The sequence below is a fragment of the Miniopterus natalensis genome, chromosome X (assembly GCF_054644295.1).
Source record: "Miniopterus natalensis isolate mMinNat1 chromosome X, mMinNat1.hap1, whole genome shotgun sequence".
In the NCBI taxonomy this organism is placed as follows: domain Eukaryota; kingdom Metazoa; phylum Chordata; class Mammalia; order Chiroptera; family Miniopteridae; genus Miniopterus; species Miniopterus natalensis.
The window spans coordinates 68,852,763-68,864,939 of NC_142103.1; the positions used below are offsets into that span (position 1 = coordinate 68,852,763).

The window sequence follows — 12,177 nt, forward strand, 5'->3', positions numbered from 1 at the left end:
GCCCACCCTGTGCCTCTGCTCTTCTGACTCTATGCCCTCCCTGGACGATCATGACCTCAGCCATCCCCAATAATCAAAGATTTCCTGCTTTTACTCAACGATTTATTCAAGCATGTATGTTAGGCACCTACTCAATGCCTGATGCTGTACTAACTGTAGAGGATGCAGAAAAAAGCAACAGGCATTTATTTATTCAACAAACATTCATCAATGTTTCTGATATGTGCCAGCCACTATCTGAGAGGTTGAATAAGACGTCATTCTTGCCATCATGGAGCACAAAGGCTGTTGAGATAGAGAAATAATCAAAGAATTACAGGACTCAGATGTGAGCAATATGCTTGGAGAAGCCTGGAGTGCTGGATACCTAAGGGAGGGACTAACTCAGCTTAGGGATCAGGGCAGGTGTCTGGAAGGAGGTGACACACAAGCTGGGGCCTCCCTGCAACTGAGGAGTGCTGAAACAGGAGAGGCAGCAACTATTACTGATTACATTTCTTCCTCTCTGGGCATTGCATTCACAGCCCTTTGGATGCAGGAGTCCTGGGAGTTTGGAGGGTGGTGATGGTAAAGGAAGGACAATATAGCTAATGCACAAAGTAAAAAGTGTATTTACTATCAAACTGCCAGGCCTTATATCAAACAGGAATTAGGCCCAGTCTCCTTTATTTAAAACTATTTAGTAACAACCTCAGTGTATCCCCACCCAGACAACTCTTCAAAATGTAGACAGAAAGACTATCATTAGAGTCGATGAAAAACAACTCCATGTGTGGACTTTACTTATCTTGGTTCATTTTTGTAATAATTCAACAGGTGAACTAAAGTGACATCACAATCAGCAGTTCTTTATTCTCAGTGAGCAGAGGGCAAAATTTAAGAAGTTCATAGAATGTAGACCAGGGCCAAGCCTGGCAAATTGGGTTGGAGGCCCTGGAGAGGTGGCTACACTCTCATCTGTGGAAACAGCTCCAGAGTCTCCCACAACTTCAGGAATTGCTAGAAAAACGGCCTTTTCCAGCCCAGGAGTACTTCAGAGAATATAGGATGGCTCCACTGCAGAAAAACCACACCTTAAGCTCCGAGTTTATTATCTTGGGCTTTGGGGATCTTGCCGAACTGCAAATCTTCTTTTTTGGACTATTTTTAATCATGCATCTTGTCACTCTAGTAGAGCACACAACCATTGTGCTTGTCACCCTCATTGACTCCTGCCTCCAGACCCCCATGTATTTTTTTCTTCGCAATCTGTCCACCATAGAAATTTGCTATATATTGGTCATTGTCCCCAACATGCTGGCCAATTTCCTGTCCAGCAGCCAGCGGATGCCCATCGTGGGCTGTGCTTTGCAAATGCACCTCTTCATTGCTCTGGGAGGAGCAGAGTGTTTCCTCCTAGCTGTGATGGCCTATGACCGCTTTGTAGCCATCTGCAAGCCCCTGCGCTACACACTCATCATCACCAAGGCCCTCTGTCTGCAGATGCTGGCTCTGGCATGTGTCAGTGGCTTTGCACTCTCACTCACCCTTACCACACTAATATTCCTCTTGCCCTTCTGTCGGTCCCTTGAGATCAATCATTTCTTCTGTGACGTCCCTGCTGTGTTATTCCTGGCCTGCTCAGACACACGAGCCAATGAGATTGCAGTCTTCCTGGTCTGCATGCTCATCCTGTTGATTCCCTTCTTGCTGATACTGCTCTCCTATGCATTCATTATCGCTGCCATCCTCAGAATCCACTCAGCCGAGGGTAGAAGCAAAGCCTCCTCCACCTGTGCTGGGCACCTGCTGGTCTCTCTTCTGCACTATGGCTGTGCAATATTCATCTACATTCGCCCCAAGTCATGCTACACCCCGGAACAGGACAAAATCGTGTCCTTAATCTACACCAATGTAACTCCCATGCTCTACCCCATGATCTATAGCCTCAGGAACAAGGAAGTCAAGGGTGCCCTCAGGAGACTCTTGGAGAGCCACAACCAGATGAGGAGGCAGCCTAATGCCAGGTGAAGGGCAAAGCGGAGCCCACCAGGACTAACCTGGCGCCCTTACAAGAACCCAGTTGGCCATCTCACTGCACACCTGCGGCTCCACTCCTCCCTCTGAGGCCTGCTCCATGGTTCTGTGTGCACCTGAACCTTAACACGCCCGTTTCTATGGTCAGAGAGATGGGACGAACCCTAAGGCTCTCCAAAATGTGACAGTTCTGGTGCGTTTTGCTGTCCCTTCACGGATGATTACACTCATCATCTGGAACACAGTCTGAGCCATGGACACTGACAGGAAGAAGGTCATGAGATGACCCAAAGAATACATTAAGGCAGCCACTTCTCTGGCCAAAGAGTTAGCAAGGATAAAACACAAGGAGCTCCCAAGTCCAAACTAGGCAAAGTGGAGAAGTGGAAACTGAACCGTGCATCTCCACAAAATGACCTAGAGATTACTTGAGATACAGCAGCGTAAACCAAAGCAGCAGCAGCAGCAGCAGCAACACCGGGGGCCTGTGACCTGCTCCACCACCATCCGGCTCACCATCCTCACTAAGGCATTTCACTATCTGCCCCAGTCCAGCCTCTGGGCCAGGTGACTCCTCTTCCTTCCATTGTCAAAGGGCCACTTGCTCCTGGTAGCCTGTGCAGACTGCCCTTCCTCCCACCTGACCTGCTGTGCTTGGGGAGGTGCCTCTCCAGTGTGGCCACATGTGCTTTCTCGTCACCCAGAGCTGAAATGATTTTTCTGTCTCCCTGACTGGCCTGGAGGCTTCTTGAGGGCAAGAAGAATGATTAATCTCTGTTACCAGAGACTTGGCACATAATAGGTATTCAATAAGCAGTAACTGAACTGTGAGCCCCCATGAGCTACGGCATATTTTCAGACCCTGGTTGCTAACGGAATTTAAGCCTTCAATACCCTGCTGAGCTGAGGCCTCTGCGATTCAGGGACTCATGTCAGATGTAAAGATCTCAAGAGCTAAGTGCCATGGGTCCCTGAATTTTCCTCCATCATAGCACTTAGCAAGAAATAATTGTTGAATAAAGAAATGAATGAGTGATTGAGCACCTTGTGTATACCAGGCACTGGGCATAGCACTGGGGACACAGAAAAGCAACACAGTCCCTGCCCTCAAGGAGCTCAGAAATTAGCCTGGGGGATTAGGCACCCAAACAACTTTATTTAACACAATTGTCACCCACTATTCATTGGAAGGAGTGATTTGTCCCAACTCAAAACCTAGGAACACCCACATTCTGTTACAAGGGTCAGGAGTGGGGGCCTGGGTCCTTGATGACCCTTCATTGGACGACTAACCCGGCATGATGGCCATGTCCCTCTGAACTTCACATTCAGTCAACAATACATTTCCTTATACTTTAAGCCCCAAAGCCATCCTTACTGACACACAGAAAAGCACCATAAGCACCAGCTATTTCCAACCTTGCCTGCTCTCCTCGATGGGCAGCTCCTCCTACCTTCCTCATCACGCCTAGCCGATGACCCCAGCTTCGACAGCAAAGAGGCCCTCGGAGCCACCCGAGGGGCACTCCTCAGTGGGAGTGGCAGATCTCGGAGAACATGAACCCTGTAGACCATTTTTCCTAGTGCCCAGCCCTACTTGCTGTTTGGTCAGTGCCAAGGCCACAGCAAGTCACTGAGAGGAGATGGCGACAACAGAAGAATCCCCTAGAGGCACTACCCTGGAGGAGCTTACAGACCAGCAACGTCCTGGTGACAGTCCAGTGCTAAGGATGCTATGGCAAAAGATAGGCTCACGTGACTATCCAGTGGGGAGACACGATTCCACATCTTCTGGGGTCGTGCTGAGGACTGCTTGGACAAAGCACGGGAAGCGATTCCTGGCCCCGCGCCTGGCATACAGGGTGCCGAGTCAATGGCAGCAAGGCTTAGTCGGTTTATCTGGTTCTGGGTCCTTCCATGTTGTTCTCTCCCTCTCGGGCTGCACTTCCTTCAGCGCCCTCAGATGTGGGAAAGGTTGCAGCCTGGAAGGGGGTGTGTGTGTGTGTGTGTGTGTGTGTGTGTGTGTGTGTGTACACCATTAGGAAGTCCTGCAGGAAACTTAGATGGTGACTCTAGGTTGATCAAAGAGAAGGTGTGGTGACAGTTAAATTAAATCCATATGTATTTGGAGAGAGAGAACGTGGGTGAGAGCGAGACACACACTGACCAAAACAGTAGCTGCTTGTTGCTGACAGCACCCCACGGCAGCGCAGGGCTTGGCAGCACCAGGCAGGCCCTGTGCTGCATGGCCCTATGATGCCCACACACAGGGGTGCATGGACTCCCCGATATTTGGACAAGCTTAAGTGGGTGCGTCTTCTCTTATTGCTTCAAGAAATATTAGCTCCCACTGCTCTCACCCCTAAATCCTTGTCTTCTTTCAAAATAAACTAGTGGAAAATGCTGAATCTGGGTGAAGGCTAGGTGTGTATTTTGAATACTATTCTGTCTCCTTGGGTGTAGACGTGTAAGTTCCGTAATAAAGAGTTTGAAAAGGCAACAGTATTAGGCCTTCTTTGCCCAAGCAGCTCCTGTGCTTAGATTGCCTTTTCCCATCTTTTTGCCATTTTTCTCACCCTCATGCTTCCTTTAAGGCGCAGCTCTAATGTCATTTAGTTCATCACCTCTTTGTGATTACTTCCTCGGTCCAATTCCCACTTAGGGCAAGTCTAGTGGGAGTGTCGCGGACGGGACGCACACACGCAGGCACACAGACACAGGTAACCTCGGGGGAGGGACAAGGACAGGGAGTCCCGTCACTCCCAGGCAGTGTGGTAGGGGCCTGACAGCATAGGGCGCCCCGGGAAAAGGCAGAACCCCCTTTCAGGTGCGGCAAGACAGGCATAGGTCCGGTCCCACGCCCAGGGCCTCCGTGAGGGTGAGGGGTGCAGGGCTTCAGAAGTGAAGTAAAGATAACCCACGACTCTCCCCAGCATTAGGAGGCCTTTCAGAGGGAAGGGGCCCCAAGAATCTGTTGAGCTACAAACAAAATAGCTTCCAGAGTTTCAGACAAATAAGGATCTATTTGAGACCAATAAGAATAGCTACCAGGGACTTGTTAATTCAGACGGAAGCCCAAATAATGTTCCGATAAGGAGACAGTGGCCATGGGTATTTATGACAAGGACGAGGGCAGCAACTACATCCATAGGAGGAAGGCATTTCTGTTGGCGCAGAAAACATGACACAGCGATGTTTATGCTAAACAATGTTTTCAATGGTCAGTCCAGTGTCATGATATCTGCTTTCTTCTTATGTTTGTAAACAGTCCTTTGGCCGCCCTAGGCCCAGTGCAAACGTTATTGTGCCCTGTTGTAACATTGCAAAGGTTTGAGGCATAAGACATGCAAGGCAGCTCCCCTGTCATGGCAGCTCCGGCTCCATTTTAAAGTGGCTCCAGTTATATTATTGTCTGCAAATCTGTACGGTAAGAGATGATGCCAACCTGGCCTTAGGTGCACTAGGGAGGGTGGCTAGGACACAGTCAGGGGCATTGAGTAGCTGGGAGGTGAAATGAGAGAGTGGGAGGCTGTGGAAATACCTGTCACCAAGTGAGTAATGAAAGAGAGGGAAGCATTTGGGGGTGGGGAAAACACGAGGTCATTTGGGGGCTAGTTGGGTTCCAGGTGCCTGCAGGGCATCCCAGTTCGGGTGGCTATACTGATTTGAGGCTCAGGCATTCAGGAAAGATGTTGAGTATCTTGCAACTGGTTAAAAAAAAATAATAATCCTTGTTGATTTAAGCATCACCTTCCTTGAATTTATGCTCCCTGGCCCTGACACCTCTTAGACTTAGTCATTACGCATTACGCCGAATGTGTTTTTCAACACACATACTACATTCCAAACAAGTCTTTGATCCAGAAAGACAGGGGCCTTAACCGCGACGCAGCCAGAAGGGTTTAGGCTACAGGTGGCGCTATGCACAGGAGAGGCTGTGATGTGCTGAGCGCCTCCTGAGTATCTAGCTGCGTGCGCGTGTAGTTCTTGTTCGTGCACACGAGTTCGTATACTGGCATACTTGGAAGGATTAAAAGAGCAAAATATCATCTTGTGTAGAAATGGTGAAATGCTGATGAAAGCAAACTGTCAGTTGCCCACTAGAGGAATAACTTTCCATGTAGGATGAGCGTTATGTGTGGAGTTTGGAAAGGATTGCTTTTAGGGGCAGCTCAAAGTCATGAAGACAGCAGGGCTGTGCCGCACTGGCCCCACAGTCATCAGCCTGGGTCCCCAGGCTCCGTGACTTCAGGGACTTCATCACAGTCCTCCTGGCTGCATCAAGGAAAGGGCCAAGTACGAGCACTTTCAAAGGTAAGATCAGCCTCCAATGAATAGAACAAGATAATTAAAACTTCAGCAAAGTAGTTCACTTGGGAACTAATTAGAAGTTTTCCTAAACAACAGTTGCTGAATACATTCCTTTCTTTTTTTTCCTGTTTTCAAATGTAATCCATGCTCGTTGCCAAAAACAGAAAAAGTATGTGCACATTTGGAAAAGAAGATAATTACCTATCATCTCACTGCTAAAGATAAGCACAATGAAAATGTTGGTGTATTTCAGGATGAAATCAGCTCATTCCTGGTTAGATTTAGAACAGTGACTGGAACATTGTAATCACTCAATTCATGTTACTGGGGTGTTATTTCATCTTCACCCGAGAATATGTTCTTACTTGTAGACAGAGAGGAAGGGAGAGAGAGGGAAATATTAGTGTGAGAGCGAGACGTGCGTGGCTCGGCTGCCTCCTGATGCACCCGACAGGGGATCGAACCGGCCACCTAGGATGTGCCCTGTCGGGGAATCCAACCCGCACGCAACCTTTTCGTGTATGGGATGATGCTCCAACCCACTGGGCCACCCAGCCGGGGCCCTGTTGTTGTTTATTATTATTCATTGTTGGTAAGCTTAGGAAATCTCTCCCATCCAAAACTCAAAGTTCATCTAAATTTCTTCTCGTGTTTTCACTTTGATTTTATTGTGTGCATAATACATAAACACCTTCTCATTACAAACAGTTCCTATGCTATACAGATAAGTAGGATAAATGTGAATGTATTCCTTCAGACCTCCCTCCCGTGTTTCGGTGAGATATGTAACAACAGCTTACGTTGTCCCTGTTCATTTGTCCACTCCTATTTCATTCAATAGTCACTTGCACCTCAGAACTGGCCCTCCAAAGGCTTTGTCCGTGAGTCCTGGCTGCGTCTGCAGAGAGCTGTGTCCAGGGCTGCAAACTCCCGTGCGCTCCCGGCCCACCCCGTGCACAGGCTGTGGGGGGGCAGGAGGAGGATGTGCAGGCAGCTGGAGGGGAGCAGGGCACTGGGTACGGAGGCGTCCAGCCCAGCAGCGTGAAGTCAGAGGCTTGAGGGGGTGCAGGGCCCCAGGGTCTCAGCAGGAACAGGCAGCCTGCTGCTGAGGGAGAGCAGGAAGGGATTCCAGAGATATGTAGACAACACAGGAAGGAGCGCATTAGCAGGTCAAAGCAGAGTCTTCATTTGTCTCCTGCCCAGACTGGTTTTCCCTCGATGGCCCCTTGTCAGTTTGACCCAGTTATGCCAAATCCTGGAGGTCCTCCTCGCTACCACACTTCTTCAGCCTCCACATCCAGTCCTTCCTGAAATCTGTGTCTTTGACCTGCTAGCATCTATTCCCTGTGTTTTCCCTTGAATCCCTTTGCCCTCCTGCTTTGCTCAGCGTGTTCCTCTTTAGCATACTGTTATCCTTTGTCCCCAAGGAAGTCAGCTCCCTGGGGACAAGGCTTTCTGCAGGCTTCCCTCCCCTGTTGCATTATTCCCAGTCCCCGGAACAGTGCTGGGTGAAGAGTGTTCAGAACAAAGCAGCAGCTGGATGCGGGGAGGCCTCCCCTGTATCTCCAGTTCCATCCCACTCACGCGCCCCACCCAACCCCCTGCCCCCCGAAGACAAGCAGAAGTAGAGCAGGAGCCAGCTCTGGAAAAGGACATTTCTATTGTTCTGTTTACAGGGGTTTTTCAGCAGATAAAGAAAGTGCCAGCTGCTCCCACCACCTCCCCACCCAGCGGACCAGCACTCACACAGGCTCACCTCCCACTTGAGGGCGCTGGTGCCTCTATACCTCCAGCCGCCCCCTGCCCCCTTCAAAAAACTCACCCACCCTCCACCACAATGTTAAGACTTTGCTCCTAGGGGAGGGAGAGCCCTGGCGAGGGCTGCGCCAGCAGAGGGCAAAGCCACTGGGAGTGGTCCCAGGGGAGGTGCTCCTGCTCCCGCCTCCCTTGTGTCCAACTGGTCTCTGCTGAGCTGCCGGTAGGGCTCAGCCCACCCAAGCCTGAGGCCTGGAGACGTCCCAGTTGAGTGCCTGGATCCCAGGAGCCCAAGGGCAGAGGCAGCCACCCCCTCCCGCAGGCTGCAAGTCACCACGGAGTGCTAGGGCCCGGAGTGACAAACGGTGCTGAAGGAGCAAGGCCCATCCATCCCGGCTCCTGCAGGGACTGGGCTGGGGGTACCCGAGGGCAGGCAGGGCCCCGGAGTGACTCCCGGGGGACTGGCCCAGAGGCGCCTGGCTAACTCCCAGAACTGGATGACCAGCGACGGGCAGGCAGCAAGCTGGTCACACGTGAGGTTGGCTGGACTGGCACGGACACAGGCTTCGAGGCTCACCCGCAAGCTCGGGGCAGCGCAGGCGTGGCGGGAAACAGCCACAGCCACATGCCCGGGGGCCTCACAAGACGGGGTTCCGGTAGGCGGCAGCTGGACCTGTCTGCGCAGGCGCCCTGGGGAGTCCCAATGATGTCACCCACTAGGGGGCGGGGCCTCGTGCAGGGCGGAGCTCCGCGCTGCGGCGGTTAAGCGGGCTCTCGGAAGGAAGGGCCGAGGAACCATGCAGGCTGAAGAGCGAGGAGCAGGCGGTGTGGCCGAAGATGCGGAAGGCCGGGGCAGTCCTGGTGACCCTGGCAGCTCGGATGGCTCTGGAGGCCTGGAGGACCCCGGTACAGGCGGCTCGGGAGAGGCGGGCGCCGAAGCCAGTGGAGCGCCACAGGTCTCGCGAGCACTCAGAGCTCACGGGCCGGGCGGAGACGCCTTGCCAGGGCCCGTAGCCAGAAGGCCGAGACCACGACTTTTCCAGTTGTATCCTATTCGAGGAGTGGCCGGGGGCCGGCCGGGGGCCCAGGGCCCCAGGGGGCCGGGGGACAGACCTTGGCGAGGCAATGGGGCGGAGAGGAGGGCGTCAGCGGGGGGAGGGGTACGGACGGGAGAGGGGAGACGGGGACCCGGGTCCTGAGGGGATGGGCCCGTGGGGACCAGTTGAGAGGGTGGTGGGCGACGGCCTGAGGGACCAGGAGGAAGGGAATGGATGTGAGGGGTTGACACGGGTGAGAGTGGTCTGAGGGGACACAGCAGTCTGTATTGCATGGTGCCTTAACTGAATCTCCACTAGCTCCTTCATAGTGGCTTTCCGATCACCAGTGTTGGCAGAGATGGCCTGCGAGTACCTGGCCCCGGGCGCCCAACCCCACCCAGCAGCGGTTGAGCAGGACCTCATACTGTTGGACAATATTCTAACTATGTAAGTTCTAAAAAGGGCCACGGTTGGGGACATGAGGGACAGGTGGCTAGGGTGGCTCTGTGGAGGGTCGTTATAATAGTGAATTGGAGATCCCAGTAAAGTCAGGTATAACGAGACACGGTGTACCAGGCCTGTCGCCACCAGAAGGTCCAGAGTGATCTAGGTGCAGAGTAATCACCTTTAACATGATGTTCTTTTTCCTTCATTTAGCCGCCTGACTGGTGAAGACCCTGTCCAACTCCTAATTTCTCTCTCCTCCTGTCTCCACGAGTTTTCCCTGATGACTTGGAGCATGCAGCACATTTCGCCATATTTTTCGTTAAACCTAGACTGGAAGAGGCGGCATTAGACTAACCTACAGCCCCTCCCCAGGCAGAGCATCCTTCCCTGGGGCAATTCCCTACAGGAGTTGCCCCTTTATTATGGGGGCCTAATTGTTTGCTTGTATTGGCCCTTTGATGCTCTCAACTCTTGTTTCCCTGCTGCTGGAAGAGGGGCTTCTAAATTGTGTGTTACACCAGAAAATACAACTGAATTGTCACTCTTGTCTGAGTTTATTTTTAGTTACCGGGACTCCACATTTTCTTCCCCTTGTCCCCTGTTTGGAAGGGAGGTATGGATTCAGCCATTCTAGTCAATTGAAGACAATTTAGGAAATGGAAGAAAATGAATTGTGTCATGTCATTCAGCATTAACCGCTGTCAGTATTTGAAATAATTTCTCAGTTTTATAATTGCATTTACATGTTAAATGCACAAAAATAACATACAACGTATAATTTTTGCAAGGTCAAGATTAACTTTTTTCTCAACTATTTTCATTTAACATACGTGCTTTTCCTCTTTAAAGAAAAACTTGAAATACATGTCATTGGGTGCATAAAAGAAGCACAATAACTTGATTGTTGAACATTGAATGTTTCCATATTTCCCTCCTATTACAAATAGTGATTCGATGGAATTCTTCTATATACTTTTGCCTGATTGGCTTATTTCCTCAAGATAGATTCCAAAAGGTAGAATTACTGGGATAAAAATTTATGTTTCCATTTATGTATTTATTTAATTTTTTTATTTTTTAAAATGTTTATTGAATTTAGAGAGTGAGAAAGGGAGAGGGATTTAGAGACAGAAACATCAAGAGAGAGAAACATCGATTGGGCATCGAGCCCACAATCTGGGCATGTGCCCTAACCAGGAATGGATTTGTTCGACACTCAGCCACTGAGCAATGCTGGCAGGGCTCTATTTACTTTTTAAGACTGTTAGTCTATACTATACAATTGCTATGCAGAAAGTGTGCCCTCCCACCAGAATTCTTGTTTGCCCCCAATTTCTTTCTTTTTTTACCAGTGGTCTTGATTCCTGCCAAAATTAAAAAACGAACAAACAAACTACTTAGTTTGTTTGAGAAGATAAAACAACCCAGCAGTACTAGAATGAGAATTTTGTCTCTTACCTCTGACTTACAGACAGCTGCCTTCTCACTGTGTCCTTACATGGCCTTCCCTCTGTTTCAGGGAGAAACATGAGGATAAGCAAATGAGAGAAGGTTAGGGGATGAATGCATTAGAGGACTATTGCCTTGGGGATGCTTGAGCATTTGGTTTTTAAAAATATATTTTAACTATTATAATTGATGCCGTAATAAATATTTTGTTTAAAAAAGATAATATACACACATTTATGTAAATATACACAGCCCTGGTTTTAGTGGTGAGAGTTTTCAGATTATTGAGTTCATGATTTTGCAGGAAGTATAAATTCCCTCATGACACATTTAGCCAGATCTCTGTGATTTTGCTCCCTTACCTGGTTAGAGAATGAGGCAACATTACTCTACCATGTAGTGGAGCGAAGGATGGGGAGAAAGGCCAAGATATGTGGGTGCAAAGTTGATGTCCAAAATCAAACACAAGTGCCATGTCCTCATGGGAAGATAGGGTTTATCAGCCAGGACGCGAGCAGCTGTGTCCTAACGGACGAAGCCTGATATGTGACTGAAGTTGAGAGCCAGCAGCCAGAGTCGAAGCAAAGAGTACATGAAGAACAAGCGTGAAGTTAATTGGATGACCCCAGTCAGAAGAAAAAGAAAGCTGGTCGTGACCTTGCTTTTTACAGAAAGTAAATTTCTGAAAGAATCAAAGTTTAAATGGGGAGAAATGAAAGCATACAATTAAGTAGAAGGTGCAAAACTATAAAAATAAAGGAGAACTGATGAAGACATTTATGCATGATACAAAACCCAGAAGGCATGTATGAATAAAAATGGATCAATGTCTGACAACAAAGAAATGTTAAGTGTATTTATAGCAGACAATACCACAAAAGCAGCAAGTCGGGAATCAATTGGGAAAACTATCTGTCAGGCAAATAGTAAACAAAGCAGGATACAAATCCAGAACACAAAAAAATAATGTCAATGTCTAAATGCACAAAAGTCTGAAATTCTGTTTTGGAAGAAAACACCAAAAAGAAAGTGAAAAGACAAACAATTTAGAAAAAAAGTACTAACCCAAATAGTAAACAAAAGTCAGTACCTTGAAACTAAAAATATCTTTTAGAAATCAATACATAAGAAGACAAACAACCCAGAAGAAAATTGTAGAAAT

General features: G+C 49.1%; 1 protein-coding gene across 1 annotated transcript; it reads left to right on the plus strand.

Moving 5' to 3' along the window:
* The first annotated feature begins 1,047 nt into the window (after positions 1–1,047).
* Positions 1,048–2,010, plus strand: LOC107545553 (olfactory receptor 10V1-like). Its single transcript, XM_016223659.2, has one exon. It carries the CDS (start codon positions 1,048–1,050, stop codon positions 2,008–2,010), a length of 963 nt encoding a protein of 320 aa, XP_016079145.1.
* Positions 2,011–12,177: the final 10,167 nt, after the last annotated feature.

Excerpts from the sequence above, each read along its gene's own strand:
- LOC107545553 (XM_016223659.2), top strand. The coding sequence starts at position 1,048 with ATGGCTCCACTGCAGAAAAACCACACCTTAAGCTCCGAGTTTATTATC.